The 17,129-nt window shown below is 45.3% G+C and overlaps 1 protein-coding gene across 3 annotated transcripts in view; it reads left to right on the top strand.

Moving 5' to 3' along the window:
* ARFGEF2 (ADP ribosylation factor guanine nucleotide exchange factor 2) overlaps window positions 1–17,129 on the top strand; it is a 95,719-nt gene that overhangs the window by 72,179 nt on the left and 6,411 nt on the right. For 2 of the 3 annotated variants that reach the window (XM_039229978.1, XM_039229977.1), the window contains exons 27-37: window positions 530–702; window positions 3,430–3,590; window positions 5,554–5,684; window positions 5,799–5,928; window positions 7,422–7,557; window positions 9,223–9,361; window positions 9,466–9,520; window positions 10,777–10,891; window positions 11,671–11,801; window positions 14,873–15,041; window positions 15,939–16,077. In XM_039229978.1, coding sequence (XP_039085909.1) covers window positions 530–702; window positions 3,430–3,590; window positions 5,554–5,684; window positions 5,799–5,928; window positions 7,422–7,557; window positions 9,223–9,361; window positions 9,466–9,520; window positions 10,777–10,891; window positions 11,671–11,801; window positions 14,873–15,041; window positions 15,939–16,077 — 1,479 coding nt within the window. Of the gene's footprint in view, window positions 1–529; window positions 703–3,429; window positions 3,591–5,553; window positions 5,685–5,798; window positions 5,929–7,421; window positions 7,558–9,222; window positions 9,362–9,465; window positions 9,521–10,776; window positions 10,892–11,573; window positions 11,642–11,670; window positions 11,802–14,872; window positions 15,042–15,938; window positions 16,078–17,129 lie in introns of those variants that run through there. The other variant, XM_039229979.1, reaches the window with a different exon arrangement.

The following is a 17,129-nucleotide window of genomic DNA, read 5'->3' as shown; positions in this document are numbered from 1 at the left end:
AGCCGAAGTCGGACGCCCAACCGACTGAGCCCCCCCAGGCGTCCCCACCGTGTGTGTTCTTTGTAAGATAAAAACAAAGCCATAGTAGAAACCCCTCCCCTTCCCATTCCCATGAACGTCTCTGACATGTAATTAGTCAGAACAGCTCATGTAGCTCCCCAGGCTCCAAGGGAGTCTGGGAAATTGAGGACCTGGCAGATGAGACGAGATTGTCATGTTGTCTTACCCTGTTCCTGGTTGGTTCCCTGAGGCTGGGCATGGTGCCTCCTGGGTGAAATCAGAATCCTGTTGTTGTCAAGGAGGTGAGGGAGGGGTGGTTGCTGGGAAAGCATCTGTTGGCCACAGTGATTATCTTAATATTTTTTCTTTTTGTTGTCTAATTTAATTTGTTTTTAACGAATGTGGATTCTTTGTGCTTTTAGAAATGCATTTTTGTTTTTAAACATGCTGTGTCTAAGTGATGCTGTGTCGATCTCCCGTCCCGCCGTCCAAGTCCAGGTGCCCCATGGCTGCCCCGTTCTTCCCTCAGGTCTCCCACCATCCGGGACATGGTGATCCGCTGCATTGCCCAGATGGTGAACTCCCAGGCGGCCAACATCCGCTCGGGCTGGAAGAACATCTTTGCCGTGTTCCACCAGGCAGCCTCGGATCACGATGGGAACATTGTGGAGCTGGCCTTCCAGACCACGGGCCACATCGTCAGTAAGTGGCTCTAATGTCCCACCTGCAAGTCTAAAAGGGTGACCACTTATTTCCTGTCTCTTCTACTCCCCAAAGGGGCTTCCCTGTTTCAGACCTGCTGTGATACAGTAACATGCCAGGTGGGTCCTGAGCACTTGAGGTGGGCTTAGGCATGTGCACAGGAGCCCCGTGAGGCAGAGCCTGGCGAGCCGCGTTATTCACAACCGCAGAACCAGTGCTGCCGGCACTATTGTGGGCATGTGTGTGCATCCAGCAGGGGCATACTTGTCACCAAGGCATGAATTCCCAGCCAAGGTTAAGCAGGCAACACTCTGCCTTCTGGGTTCAGCTCTCCCACTATAAGTAAAGAAGTGTCCTTTCCGTGGTATATACTTACTACCACATATCATATTCATTTTTGGGTTTTTCGGTGGTGAGTTCACCATTTAAAGTGGCCCTAAAGTATAGTGCTGGAATGCTGTGCCGTGTCCCGGGAGAAGATACATCTCAATGAGCTTTGTTCAGGCTTGAGTTAAAGTGTTGTTGGCCAAAATTTCAGTGTTGTGAACCAACACTATTTGTTAAATTAAAAAACACACATTTTTGAGCGACAGAGCATGAGCAGGGGAGGACAGAGAAAGAGGGAGACACAGGATGAAGCAGGCTCCAGGCTCTGAGCTGCCCGCACAGAGCCTGATGCAGGGCTCAACCCACGAACTGTGAGATCATGACTTGAGCCCAAGTTGGCCGCTAAACCGACTGAGCCACGCAGGCACCCCTGCTTTTTTTTTTTTTTTTTTTTAAGTTTGCTTATTTTTGAGAAAGAGACAGAGTGCTAGCAGGGGAGGGGCGGAGAGGAGAGAGAGGCAGGCAGGCAGGCAGACACAGAAACTGAAGCAGGCTCCAGGCTCTGGGCCATCCACACAGAGCCCAATGCAGGGCTCGAACTCAAGAGCCATGAGATCATGACCTGAGCCGAAGTCAGACACTTAACCGACTCAGCCACCCAGGTGCTCCATATTGATTGTGTTAATTTTTTTTTAATGTTTATTTATTTCTGAGAGAGACAGCATGAGCAGTGGAGGGTCAGAGAGAGAGGGAGATACAGAATCCAGAACAGGCTCCAGGCTCTGAGCTGGCTGTCAGCACAGAGCCCTACGCGGGGCTTGAACCCACGAACCGTGAGATCATGCCCTGAGTCGAAGTCAGATGCTCAAACGACTGAGCCACCCAGGCACCCCTTGATTGTGTTATTAAAACGCTGTGACCAGAGGAACCTCACTCTGTACCTGCCCTGGGAGCAGCGGGTCTGCCCTGTTCACGTGTTCAGTGTTCACACAACCCTGTAGAGCACAGCTGCCATGAGTAACAAGAACTGACCACACCTTTACTCCCCATGTTTCACCAGAGAGGAAACCGAGGGACAGAAAAGTGAAGTAGAACAACCTGCCTGAGTCACACATAGGACGTGGTGGGGCAGAAGTCACCCCCAGACAGCAGCCCAGAGTTGGCACTTTGTGTGTCTGCTCTGGACTGACTGTAGACGCCCCTGGTCCTGCCTGTTGTCACACAATAAGGTGTTTACTGAACTTGGTCTTCATAAAAATTATAAAGCAGGGGCGCCTGGGTGGCTCAGTTGGTTAAGCGTCCGACTTAGGCTCAGGTCATGACCTCACAGTTCATGGGTTCAAGCCCCTCATCGGGTTCTGTGCTGACAGCTCAGAGCCTGGAGCCTGCTTCGGATTCTGTGTCTCCCTCTCTCTCTGCCCCTCCCCCACTCGCTCTTTCTCTCTGTCTCTCAAAATAAAATAAAAAGCATAAAAAAAATAAAAAATTATAAAGTAGTAGATTAGCTTTGGTCTTTTTTGAGGTCTTTTAACTCTTTGTAAGCTTCTTGTTACTCCTATATTTGTCTTAGGTGATATTTGTAGGTTTTTGAAGAACCTTAGACTTCTAAATTACTTTTCACCTTTAGCTCATTGACCTTGATCTTCCTTCATCTTCACAGCCAGGTAGCATGAGGGGTGGTCCTGGGACAGAAATGACCAGGACAGTAAAGGAGTGCGCTCAGGATCACCCAACCAGGGCCAAGTTCAGGGCCCAGCTTCTGGCAGGGAGGCTGCTGAGGGCCGCTTCACATGCAGATCAGTGTTTAACCTGTATTGTTCCTTACACCCCATCATAAAATAGCTTACGTTGAAATGGACACCTTGGTGCCCTGGTGAGGCTTGGTTTTCTCATGGCTTATCCTCTCTCCCTTCCTTGGGGACACTTCTTCAGAGAGTCCTTCTCTGACCCCCAGCCTTAAGCAGCCTTTCCTGCCTTCTGTCCCTTCACCCAGCACTCGCCCACCCTGAGATTATATTGTATAAATGTACTGACGTAGGCAATTATTGTCTGTCTTGCCCTTTGGATAAAGAGCATCGTGAGAGCAGGAAAGTTGATTGGTTGCCTCTGTCCTCAGGGCCCACAACCATGCTTTGCACATAGTTGGCATTCAGTAAATATTTGTTGAATGAATGAATATGTGGACCTTCACATCACTGCTTGAGCTCAGGAACCAGTTTAGCCCAAGTGGTGCTCAATGGATTCATTCTTGAATAATTTAATAAGAAGTTCTGTCTTCTGGAGATAATGACACGCTTTTCCTAGATTTTCACAAAAGTAATGGTCTTGGGGCAGGAGGGGGTATTGGATCCCCATTTCTTAGTCCTGGTCTTTATACACAATGTGGCTTTGTTTCCACAGCGACTATTTTCCAGCACCATTTCCCTGCGGCGATCGACTCCTTTCAGGACGCAGTCAAGTGCTTATCGGAGTTTGCGTGCAATGCCGCCTTCCCGGACACGAGCATGGAGGCCATCCGGCTCATCCGCTTCTGTGGGAAATACGTCTCTGAGAGGCCTCGGGTACGTGTTTCCTCTCCTCCCCCTTGGGCACTCAGGGGAAGGGGAATCGTGGGGCAGAGAACCCTTGTTCCTGGCAAAGAACTTTCCAGCTGCGCTTTTAGAGGTGCATGTTTGCCCTCAGCTGGGTGTCGCTTCACGTGCCGCTAGTGCTCTTATGTGTGTGTGAGGTTGTTTTACTCACACCGAACTTTCATGTAGTATTCTACTAATTGTGTTTGTGGAAAATAATAGTATTTAGCTTTGAATTTTGGCAAAGCTGAAGAAGCTTTGGTGCCAGGGTGCCTCAGTCATTTCGGCTCAGGTTGTATCTCCCAGTCTTGGGATCAAGGCCCCAGTCAGGTGTGGGTCCTGCTTCAGATTCTCTTTCTCCCTCTTTTCCTCTCCCTTTCAGCTCCCTCCCCTCCCTTCTCCAGCAGGCAGGCATGCGCACTCTCTCTCAAAAAATCAAGCAAGAGGGAAAAAAAAAAAAATCAAGCAAGAGAAAGAACAAACCTCCCTCTTAAGGAATGACATTTTACCCCCTGCCCAAAAAAAGAAATGATATTTTACCATTGTGACATGACTGAGAAATCACATTTTATTTTTTTAACATTTATTTATTTTTGAGAGAGAAAGAGACAGAGTACAGTGGGGGAGGGGAGATAGAATCTGAAGCAGGCTCCAGGCTGCAAGCTGTCTTCACAGAGCCTGACACAGGGCTTGAACCCACAAACTGCGAGATCATGACCTGAGCCAAAATTGGACGCTTAACTGACTGAGCCACCAGGCGCTCTGAGAAATCACATTTTAAAAATCACCTTTTGTTTTCTCCTAGAAATGTTTGGGTTTACTCTTTTAGGTCTCACCTTTCCAAAGAGGCCTGCTTGGTTTAAATGACAGTCTCAAACACTGAAATTAAGTAGAAATAAGTACATCTAAACTATGATGGCTTATATAGATCTCTTCTTCAGATCTCTTCTGTGTATTGATTTATTTAGTCTCCGCATCAGACCTATGAGATTGGGAATTCTGTCCCCATTGTACTGGGGAGTTAACCAAAACACAGAGAGAAATTGCATAATGTTGGATAATCAGAGCTGATAAAGAAATTCCATTGCAGCAGATAGTACTGCTTCAAAAGTGCTTACAGAGCAAAGGGCTCAAATCCCAGAGATAGGGCAAGGAGTAGGGCTTCCCGCCCAGACTGGGAAAGACTGCCAGCTTCTAGCTATGTGACCTTGGGCAGCTCACTTAACGTCCTGGTGCCTCAGCTAACCCATCTGTAAAGTAGGACGATTATTTCTGCCTGGCTCATGGGTTGTTGTGAGGACTATTAGCCCACGTAAAGCACCGTCCCAGTTCCTGGCGTAAAGCAGGCCCTGTGTAAACACCTGCTGCTTGTATTATTTTAAGTAGTATGTGTCACAGTAATATTCCAGAAAGACCTAAGTTACGGAATCGTCCTGAATGTTTTGCTAACACCTCTTGAACTATAGTGCTCTTCTTTTTTTTTTTCTTTTAATGTTTATTTTTGAGAGAGAGAGAGAGAGCGCGCGAGCCCAGATGAGGGAGGGGCAGAGAGAAGTGGGAGACAGAGGATCTGAGGCAGACTCTGTGCTGACAGCAGAGAGCCCCATGTGGGGCTCAGACTCCTGCACCATGAGTCACATGTTTAACTGAGCCACCCAGGTGCCCTGACCTTTGGTGCTTTTCTTAATGGAACACCTCCCACTCGCTGGACCCTTGTGATTTGCCCACTCAACTTACTCTAAAACCCACAGGGGTCCAGAGGCTCCTACGTGGAAGATGCTCGTGTGCTCTCAGGAGAGGCTTGTGTCTGCCATCTCGAGATGCCCTGTCCTACTCTTGCTGCATGGATGTCTGTTGGAGGGAAAATGTGTGGGGCCTTAAGCTTCATGTGGTTCCCTTTGAGTTTCTTCCTTTGCTTCCTTCGTCTATATCTGAGACCTGACTGTCCTTGTAGGTGCTACAAGAATACACAAGTGACGACATGAATGTGGCTCCTGGCGACAGGGTCTGGGTCCGAGGCTGGTTCCCCATCCTGTTTGAGCTCTCCTGCATCATTAACAGATGCAAGCTAGATGTTCGGACAAGGTAACACGTCCCAGATGGCGCCCCTTATGTCATGGAATGAGCCTCGGTCATTGGCTTCTCCGCTCTTCTTTCCCCTCACGCATGCCCTCTCTGTGCCTGGCTTTGTTCCTCCAGGGGACTCACGGTCATGTTCGAGATCATGAAGAGCTATGGCCACACCTTTGAGAAGCACTGGTGGCAGGACCTGTTCAGAATCGTGTTCAGGATTTTTGACAATATGAAGCTCCCTGAGCAGCAGTCAGAGGTAGTTGATGACTAACACAGAGCCCTGGATATGGGGGCTGGGGTGAGGGGGGTCTCTGCCTTTGTCTGCCTCAGGGCTGCATTGTCATCCCCGCGAGGTGTGTTTTAAAATGAAAATCCCTTCTTGGAACTCTTATACCAAAGCAACTAATGCTAAGAAACTGCCCCCATCTGAGAAAGGGTGAGGGGAGAGAAGTCCCCGTGGCCAGCCCACTTGGCATGACCAGAGGAAGGTCAGAGAGAGAGGGAGACACAGAATCCGAAACAGGTTCCAGGCTCTGAGCTGTCAGCACAGAGCCCAACGCGGGGCTCGAACCCACGAACTGGGAGATCATGACCTGAGCTGAAGTCAGACGCTTAACCGACTGAGCCACTCAGGCGCCCCTCAATGAATTTTTTTAATGCTTATTTATTGAGAGAGAGTGAGCCTGTGCGGAGAAGGGGGGGAGGCCAGAGAGGGGTAGGGGGGAGAAAGAGAGAGCGCAAGTGAGCATGTGTGGGGGGAAGATCAGAGAGAGGGAGAGAGGGAATCCCAAGTAGGCTCCATGCTGTCAGCACAGTGCCCGTCTCGGGGCCTGATCCCATGAACTGTGAGATGATGTCCTGAGTCAAAATCAAGAGTTGAATGTTCAACTGACTGAGCTACCTAAGTGCCCCCATACTTTATTTAATCCTTGTTCATTTGACAGGCCAAACATATCACAGTAACAAAGTTCTTTAATTGCTAGTGAGGTTGCATACTTTCCTTTCACATTGCTGTTTCCCTCTTTTTTTATGAATTGCTTTTTCACATCCTTAGCGTATTTTTTGGGTTAGTTATCTTTCTCCTATTGATGTAGGAGCTTTTTATTGTACAATTAAAATAGCATCTCCTTACATAAATTGCAAATGCTTTTGCCCACTTTGTTATTCTCATTTTCATTTCATTTTAGAAAATTTTAGCTTTTAGGGAACCAAATTCATCAGTCTTTTTCCCTTATGGCTTCCACTTTTAGAATTTTAGCAATAGCAACCCCTCCCTTTTCAATGTTTTCCTAAATCTCTCTACACATTAAATGCTTAAAATAGTGCCATGAATTTCCCAGAGATAAATTTTGGGTGTAAAGTATACTTAGCATAATCTCATACTCAGGTTTTCCAAATCATTAAAACCTTTGGTTAGCATCCCTATGAATGACTGTTAATATCCTGACATATAGATAAACTTAATTTAGTTGTCACTTTCTTGAGCATTTGTTCATGTGTGTGTTCAGTGTGTGCATGCCAGTGTGGTAGAAACCTCTTTATTCCCCAGCCTGCTCCCACAGATGTTTAATTCTTTCCTTAGGGTCCTTTCCTGTGGGCAGTGTGACTGCCTCTGAGGGTGTGAGCATTGTGAAAACTCTTGACACTTGCTTCCAGGTTGCACAGCAGAGCAATTTTGCCCCTGATGTAGGAGGGGGCCCATGTCACCACAAGGAGAGTAGCTTTTAAATATCATCTTGTTGTTTTCAGAAATCCGAGTGGATGACGACAACTTGCAACCATGCGCTCTATGCTATTTGTGATGTGTTCACCCAGTTTTATGAAGCCCTGAATGAAGTTCTTCTTTCAGACGTGTTTGCGCAGCTGCAGTGGTGTGTGAAACAAGGTACTCCCTCCGTCTCCAGCGTCGTCCTTCCTGATGTAGTTTTTAATGAGAAGTTTGTTTCAAGAACGTAATGCCAAGGAGTACAGTGTATAGGGGCGCCTGGGTGGCTCAGTTGATTGGGTGTCCGACTTCAGCCCAGGTCACGATCTTGCAGTTCGTGGTTTTGAGCCCCGCGTCAGACTCTGTGCTGACAGCTCAGAGCCTGGAGCCTGCTTCGGATTCTGTGTCTCCCTCCCTCCCTGCCCCTCCCCTGCCTGTGCTCTGTCTCTACCCTGTCTCTCAAAAATAAATAAATGTAAAATAAAATTTTTTTTAAAGGTGGGATATAGTTATTATTTAAAAAGATGTGCCTTAGTATATTGTACTATGTCGGTATTTGAAATTTTCTGTCATGTTTTTAAAATGTCCTGTGGGAGGGGCACCTGGGTGGCTCACTTGGTTAAGAGTCCAACTCATGATTTTGGCTCAGGCTATTGTTCTCAGAGTTCGTGAGTTCAAGCCCCGTGTTGGGTTCTACACTGACAGTGTGGAGCCTGCTTGGGATTCTCTCTCTCCCCGACCCTCTCTCTGCCCCTCTCCTGCTCGCTCACTCACTCTCTCTCTCTCTCTCTCTCTCAAAAATAAATAAATAAACTTTTTTTTTAATGTACTTTGGAAGTCAATATCAATAGCTTCATCAGTGGACATTGTTCGTTTGAGTTCTTATATGTTGATTTTAGTATGTATTGGGAAGAATACCTACATAGCACATTCTACCTGGATTTCATAGGTAGTTTTGGCTTAGGACAAAGCTTAACTTCATTAAGTTTTTCAAAAAGTGACTTAGTTTTCAAATAAATGAAAAAACACTTGATACCGGTATGGCAAAAACTGGAAATGCAGTGTTCGAGTAAGTTTTGAGAAACACTGATCTAATATTTCCATCTCCTACCATTGATTACCAGAAGCCAGTTAATTAAGAAACAAAGTGACCTTCCATCCATACCAGTAAAGCTGTAATAAATCATTTTACCTCTTGGGGCGCCTGGGTGGGTCATCAGGTTGAGCCTCCAACTTTGGCTCAGGTCATGATCTCATAGTCCGTGAGTTTGGACCCCAGGTTGGGCTCTGTGCTGACAACTCAGAGCCTGGAGCCTCCTTCAGATTCTGTGTCTCCCTCTTTCTGCCCCTCCCCTGCTTGTACTCTGTCTCTCCTTGTCTCTCAAAAATGAATAAATGCTTAATAAAATTTTATTTTTTATTATTATTTTTTAATATTTTATTTATTTCTGAGAGAGAGAGACCGTGTGAGCAGGGGAGGGTCAGAGAGAGAGGGAGACACAGAATCTGAAACAGTCTCCAGTCTCTGAGCTGGCTGTCATCACAGAGCCCGACGCGGGGCTCAAACCCATGAACCATGAGGTCATGACCTGAGCTCAAAGTCGGACACTCAACCAACTGAGCCACCCAGGTGCCCCTAAAAAATTTTTTAAACATGATAATAATTTTATCTCTTGATAGCCTGTTAAACTGTAAAAGTTTTAACACTGGATCATTGCTTCATTAAGTAAGAGCCTGCTAATCCTCCATTGTGTCATCTCCACCTCACAGTACAAAGCATCTGTGCCCAGGCGGGAATCAAACCAGCAGCGGAAGTTTGATGATAGACGTTGCTTTATTTTGCAGATAATGAGCAGCTGGCTCGGTCAGGTACAAATTGCTTAGAAAACTTAGTGATATCCAACGGGGAGAAATTCAGCCCCGACGTCTGGGATGAGACATGCAGCTGTATGCTGGATATCTTCAAGACCACCATTCCACACGTGTGAGTGCAGACGTGATTCTCCCCCATTCTTGCTGTGCTCAGGGGCTTACGGCTCCATGCCGCCTCTTGCACTGATCCTTTACTTTCTCTTGCATTCCCTTCAGTTTGCTGACATGGAGACCTGTAGGAATGGAGGAAGACCCATCAGAAAAACACTTGGTAGGTTTTTCGTTGTTCTCTTTTCTCTGATCTCGTATTAAGGTAAACAATTAAGGAGCCCAACGAGTTTGTGCTTTTCTGACGGGAAGTGAGTGAATAAGGCTACATACGATTTGGGAGCACCTGCTGGCTCAGTTTGGTGGCACGTGCAACTCTTGGTCTCGGGGTCATGAGTTGGAGCCTTCCTTTGGGCGCACAGATTACTTTAAAAAAACTTTTTTTTTTAAAAGGAAAAAAAGATTTAAAAACTATGTTCATTAACATGTTTTTTAGAAAGTACAGAAAATAGGTCACCTCACCCAGTAAAAGCCACAGTTCACATTTCTGGTTTTTACATTGGGTGACGACGCACGTATAACCCTCACGTGTTTGAAATTCGGGCGCACTCGGCACAGAATGTTCTACCTAACAGCGTGGAAGCAGTTTCCCGTGTCCTTAAATACGGCTTGAGAGCAGCCTTTTCAAAGGCTGCCCGTTAGTATATTTCAGGAATGCTCCTTTGTTGGACTTTCAGGTCTGGTGTCTGTCTGTTAGAAATAACACTTTGGTGTAATTACCCTCATTTATTACTCTCCCAAATAAAGAGTGCTTTCCTCCACCACACCAGTGAAGTAGACGTGGTTATTTTTTGTATGGGGACACTTGAAGTTCTAATTCCGGTCTCACTTTAAAGTATCTTACTTTATGGGGGCAGGGGGGAGGTTGTATTATTAACTTCTATTCCCAGATAACTGTAAGGCCATTAGATTTTAAAAGGCATTTGGGGGGCATCTGGCTAACTCAGTAGAGCAAGTGACACTTAATCTCAGGGTCATGAATTCGAGCCCCACATTGGGCATGGAGCCCACTTAGGAAAGGAGGGGGCGTTTGGGATATAGCAACTTAAAAAATGAAGTACCCTATTTAAACATTGTTTTGTTTGTCTTCAGTCAGCTCTTTAAAAGGCTAGCTATCACACTCATTTATTTTTGAGATTGTCCCCGTTGATTGGCCACACTTATTGTTAAATCATAATATGTAGAGAAATACCTTCCAGGTTGGAATGAGAAAATGTGGAATTTTAGTGGGAGGGACAAATAAGTGAAATTTGTCATCTCTCCTGTGCAGTCTAGCGTGAACTGTAATTTTACTTCAGTCCAAGCAGGGCGCTTAAAGTCGAGCTGGGCCAGCAGTGTTACACCGGACACACCTCTGCCCAGGTTCTGAAGTGTGGATAAAGAATGTGAACACTGTATTTCTCTGTGGCTTATTCTTAGGATGTGGATCTGGACCGCCAGTCCCTGAGCAGCATAGACAAGAATGCCTCTGAGAGAGGCCAGAGCCAGCTCTCTAACCCGACTGATGACAGCTGGAAAGGTAGACCATATGCAAGTAAGGCTACTTTTTGTAGTTGTTTTCATTCATTTATTTTAAATAGGTAACACATTTACGTAATTTAAATATTTGGAAGGTACAAGAGGGTAAACACGATAAGCCTCTCTTCCACCCGGTGCCTCAGTCTGCCAGTCCCTTCCTTGTGGCGGCCAGTGTCACCAGCTTCTGTACGTTTCCAAAGACGTTTTATCCATATCTAAGAACTGCATATCCATAAATACGTAGTACGTGTACACACACACACACACACACACACACACACACACACACGAATTCTCCCGTCCTCTTGATACAAATTACAGAATACTATACATTGTTTTTCTCAGGTAGGATATCTTTGAGATCATTCAAAATCGGTACCTTAAATGCTGTCACCTTCTTTTATATTATTTATTTTGTGTCATCCCAGGGTGTAGAGGTACTATTGTTTGCTTAATTGGGTTTCCTACTAATGGACATTTATATTATTCCCAATCTTTTACAAACAGAACTGCATTGAATCTCCTCATTTGTGTGTCATTTGTGAGTTCATCTGTATAAAAAATTCCTAAAAATGGTGAAGTGCGCTTGCCATTTGACAGATGATTAGAGTTCTACCCGTTCATGTTGCATCTGTTTACATGATCTTTGGGAACACATAGGGGATATTTCATACCTTTGGAGTATTTTCGATTTGCAGTTTCCTAATTATGCCCGGCACGTGGAAGGAGCTCAGCTACTACTTACTCAACACTGGCTGCATCATTATTAGGGTTAATCTTTATCATCTAATATAGATCAGAAACTGTTTGCCAGCCTCCTCATCAAGTGTGTGGTCCAGCTGGAGTTGATACAGACCATTGACAACATCGTGTTCTACCCTGCGACAAGCAAAAAGGAGGATGCGGAGCACATGGTTGCTGCCCAGGTAACGGGACCAGCCTCGGGGAGGACAGAACGTGTCCATGGGGAGGCGGCTCAGACGCAGTGGTGTGCTGTAGCCCAGCTCCTGGATCACGCTCCCCTCTCACCAGCCCCGCGGTCAGTCAGGGCATAGCGGTAGCTTGAAATCGGCCGCGATGAGAATATTTACACCACAGAAATCAGCAAACCCTAAAATTCAGAGCTTTGGGTTTATTTGTTTTTTTTTAATTTCCCAGAGAGCCGCTACCAGCATGCCACTGCCCAGATGCCACCCCTCCTCGGTGCCTTGAACAAAGAGTGTTCTTAAGTACAGGGACTATTCCACATACTTGGTGTATGGTTTAACCGTAAATAACCGAGAGAGAAAAATACATGGATGAAGATACCACCTTTTCCTTTAGAAAGTTTACTTTTTCATTTAGTACGTACAACCTTTCATATACATATAAAACGTATGTATACATATATATACATATATACACACATGTTCTTGGAGACAGAGGATTAGGCATCCAAAAGTCCGGCTGTAACATTACACCATAGGTTGTAAACTTAAGTGCTTCCAGAACTAACATCCTGTGAGTACATAGCCAAGGTGGGACTGGGGGCGGAGACCAGACACCTCCAGCGCCAACAGAGCTGCAGCCGCCTCCCAGCCCCAGCGGTGTGTTGCTGACAGATGGGTCAAGTCACAACAGTCTGTCCGTTTTTCAAGAGGAGCCAGTGTCAAGATTTTTTTCATATAGGAAATCTCCTGTTCCTTAAGGAATATAATTACTGATGAACAAAATATATCTGGGGGCTAGATTCAGCCTAAAGGCTGTCCTTTTTGTTTGTCTGTTTGTTTTGAGAGAGAGTGAACAGGCAGGGGCAGAGACCAAGGGGGAGAGAGAATCCCAAGCAGACTCCACACTGTCAGTGCAGAGCCCGATGTGGGGCTTGAACTCACAAAGCATGAGATCATGACCTGAGCCGAAATCAAGAGTCAGACCCGACTGAGCCCCCTAGGTACCCCTGGTTTTTATTTTTTAGATGTACAGTTCAGTGTTCTGGAATATTCACAGAGTCGTACAAACATCACCCCTAATTCCAGAATATTTTTGTCACTGCAAAAGGGAACGCCCTAACCATTAGCCGTCCATCCCCCTTCTCTCCTCGCCCCAGCCCTTGATAACCACTAATCTATGTTCTGTCTCTGTGGGTTTACCTAATCTGGATATTTCATATTAATAGCATCATATAATGTGTGAGCTTTTGTGCCTCTGGCTTCTTTCACTTAGAATAATGTTTCCCAAGTTTATCCATGTTGTAGCATGTAACATCCATGTTACATATATATGGGTGTGTGTGTCTGTGTGTGTGTGTGTGTGTACGTATGTATATATAATGTTCCATTGTATGGCTATTCCACATTTTGTTTATCAGTTCATGGACATTTGGGTTGTTTCCATTGTTACTCCGTTATGAGTAACAGTGCTATGAACACTTGTATGTAAGTTTTTATGTGGACATATTTTTTTTTAATTCTCTTGAGCATGTACCTAGGAGTAGAATTGCCTACCTTTTTGAGGCACTGCCAGACTGTTCACTAAAACACCTGGACTATTTTACCCACCCATCAGCAATTCATGAAGGCTCTAATTTCCACACCCTCATCAGTGGTTGTTATTGTCCTTTTTTCTTTTTCTTTCTTTTTTTCAGCATTGTTTTGGCTATTCTGTGTCACTCGCATTTCCATATGAATTTTAGGATATGCTTGTCAATTTCCACAAGGTAGTAATCTGGGATTTTGATAAGGATTGTATTGAATCCGTAGATCAATTTGGGGAATATTACAAACTCTGTTTTTCTTTAACCTCTGGCTTATAAGAGGATAGATCCATTCTTAGAATGCTCAACAAATATAAGATCCCTAATTACGTCTCACATTTATTTAGGTAACATTTAATAAAAATGTCTAGAATTTTATACCTATTTTTATTTTTTTCCCTTCATGTTTGAAAACATAGTTGAAGATAAAGATGGCATTCAGGCTTTGGTTAGCAGTTTCTGCCTTTGTTGTTGTTGTTGTTAAGTTTATTTTATTTTGAGAGTGAGAGAGAGCAGGCAGGAAGGGCAGGGGCAGGAGGGGGATAGAGAATCCCAAGCAGAAGCAGGCTCCGCACTGTCAGTGCAGAGCCCAACGTGGGGTTCTAACCCATAAACCATGAGATCACGACCTGAGCCAAAACCAAGAGTTGGATGCTCAACTGACTGAGCCACCCAGGCACTCCAGTTTCTGTCTTTCAATAAGTATGTTTTGAGACTCACACCTCTGTGACATACAGTGCAGTTTGACTTTCTCATTTTCCAATCTCATTATAAAATAAAAATAAAAATAAGTAAAAAGAGGAGGAGTGCCTGGCTGGTTCAGTCAGAGGAGCATGCGACTCTTGGTCTTGGACTTATGAGTTTGAGCCCCACATTGGCTGTAGATATTACTTAAAAATAAAATCTTTAAGGGGCACCTGGGTGGCTCAGTCGGTTGGGTGTCTGACTTCGGCTCAGGTCATACTCTCGCCATCCATGAGTTCCGGCTCCGTGTCGGGCTCTGTGCTGACAGCTCAGAGCCTGGAGCCTGTTTCAGATTCTGTATCTCCCTCTCACTCTCTGCCCTCCCCACTCATGCAGTCTCTCTCTGTGTGTGTCTGTCTCTCTCTCTCTCAAAAAATGAATAAATGTTAAAAAAGATAAATAAAATCTTTAAAAAATTGTTTCTTTAATAAATAGAGGACAGTGCAGTCCTGTTGTGAAGTAGCTGGAGAAGTACAAGTACTGTGTTCATGCAATGAAGGCAGTACCGACAAAACAGAAACTTGGGCCAGCAAAGCCTTACGTCATTCAATAGCTCGGCATAAGTCTACCCCCTCCCACCGCCGGTGAACAGAGTGTAAGGGGAAACATTCAGGGTGGTGAGGAATGAGGTGTGTGCGTCTCAGACAGAGGATGACTTGTAGCGAGTAAGGACTTGATGTGATACCCTGATGTCCAGAACCTGCGCATCCTCACTTAGCAATCCTGCCCTCCCCTCTCTAGCAAGACACGCTGGATGCAGATATCCACATAGAGACGGAGAGTCAGGGCATGTACAAGTGCATGTCTTCCCAGCACCTCTTCAAGCTGCTGGACTGCTTGCAGGAGTCCCATTCGTTCTCGAAGGCCTTCAACTCCAATTACGAGCAACGGACTGTCCTGTGGCGAGCAGGTAAGGCCCCACAGCAGGTAGGACAGGAGGCCACACCGGTCACCGTCCTAAACACTGAAGCCTTTGGGAGACTCTGGATACTTGTACACTTGGCTGGAATAACTTGCCAGACATTTTCATGCTTGAGGGGAAAAGAAGGAATGCTGGGTACGTCCCATCCCAGTACCAGGAATACCAGGCACGCAGGGGGGTTTCAGCAAGTAGTTGGTAGAAAAGTGAATTGACAGAGACCTGAACTGATCTAGCAAATGATGAAATTTTACGTTAGGTTAAATTTGCGTAGTTAAATTCGATGATACAAAAGTTGTGGTAGTCTGGGAGAAACAGAAAGCATTCATACGTTTTCTGAGGCTTTTAGGGGTTCTCTTTCTTTCCCACCTCCAAAAATACATAAACTCTGGAGGTGATACATAGATATATGTGGATAGATATATAGATTTATATAGCTATATCTATATATAAATAGAAAGATACCCATGCATGGTGCCAGTGGGACTCTCATTTTTGTAAACTTTGTACAAAAGTAAGACTTTATATAATTTTTGTATTGTTACTGTTACTGGGTAACTGTTCATTTTCTTCCCAAATGCCTATTTTAATCCACAGTTTTATAATACTGTTTTTCTTTACGGCTCTAACAGATCTAGATATCTTATGCCTTTGCCAGCGATAAGGCTTTGCTTGTGCAAGCTGTGTACGTGTCTCTGTGGCTGACGGGTACTGCTTTGTTTAAGAAAATGTGTCTAAGAGTAATGCTCTATGTCCATTAGGCTTCAGTTAAAAAGAATGTGAGATGTTTCAGTGTTCTTTCCCTAAAGTAGCTAGGTGAGGTCCCCACATGACCTCTCAGCTGTATCTCAGAAGTGTGCACTGTTTATCTGACTGTCTAATCTCTAGGTTTTAAGGGCAAATCTAAACCCAATCTTCTAAAACAAGAAACCAGCAGCCTGGCCTGTTGTTTGAGGATCCTGTTTCGGATGTACGTGGATGAGAGCCGCAGGGATTCCTGGGATGAAATACAGCAGCGACTTTTAACGTAAGAAGATTGGTTCCTGATGAAATGTCTTATCTGGAAAACACAAAATGCGTCACAATAATACTCTGAATTGGAAAGAACAAGAGAAAAATCTATACATGCTGAAACCCACACAAACTACTTTCCTTTTTTGTTTTTTCTATTTGCTGATGCTTTTTTTTTTTTTTTCTTATGTTTTACTTATTTTTGAGAAGGCACAAGCAGGGAAGGGGCATAGAGGGGAGGAGAGAGAATCTGAAGCGGGCCCTGCACTGACAGCAGCGAGCCTGTTGTGGAGCTTGAACTCACAAACCTCAAGATCATGACCTGAGCTGAAGTCAGATGCCCCACCGACTGAGCCACCCAGGTGCCCTTATGCTGGCACTTCTATTTCACTTTTCTTAATGCCCTGAAGAGGGTGGGGACTCACTTCTTTCATTTGTAGATTGAGAGGGGGAGAGAGAGAGAGAGAGAGAGAGAGATTGAGAGAGAGAGAGAGAGATTGAGAGATTGAGAATCTCAAAAGGCTCCCCACTCAGCTCAAGGCTCAATCCCACAACCCTGGGATCATTACCTGAGCTGAAATCAAGGGTCAGACACTCAACCGACTGAGCCACCCAGGCATCCCTCGTTCTTAAGTTTCTTAAGGCACAGAAACATGGGCAGTGAAAAGTGCTCAGGGTCAGCAGGCCTGGAGTGAGGTCATGACTAAGTCCTCTCTAGGACAATGTCCACTCTAATCTCCCACACCCTTCCTTCTTCCCAAGAAGCACATATTGGAACCCTATGGGTACCAGGGTGTCCTGACTTGGCTTGTACAGAAACGCAGCCGTGAGGAGATGGTGGGGTGGCATGGAGAGTTCCAGACAGAAAAGTAAACATTCGCCACCCAGCTTCTTGTGAGCAAGATGCCATGTCTGCTTCCCCTTTGACCCCCTTTGTTATTTCACATCATTAGTGTATGGTGCTGGCACTCTCCTGCACTGCTAGGAGGAGTGTACCCTGAGGGGATTTTTCTAGAAAGCAGGAATGAGAAAATATTCAGTGTCTTTTTTTGACACAGTAATTCTACT

This window comes from Hyaena hyaena, unplaced genomic scaffold (genome assembly GCF_003009895.1).
Source record: "Hyaena hyaena isolate Hyena2069 unplaced genomic scaffold, ASM300989v1 scaffold_42, whole genome shotgun sequence".
In the NCBI taxonomy this organism is placed as follows: domain Eukaryota; kingdom Metazoa; phylum Chordata; class Mammalia; order Carnivora; family Hyaenidae; genus Hyaena; species Hyaena hyaena.
Note: the sequence above shows the minus strand (reverse complement) of the source record. Positions and strands in the feature narration are given on the sequence as shown.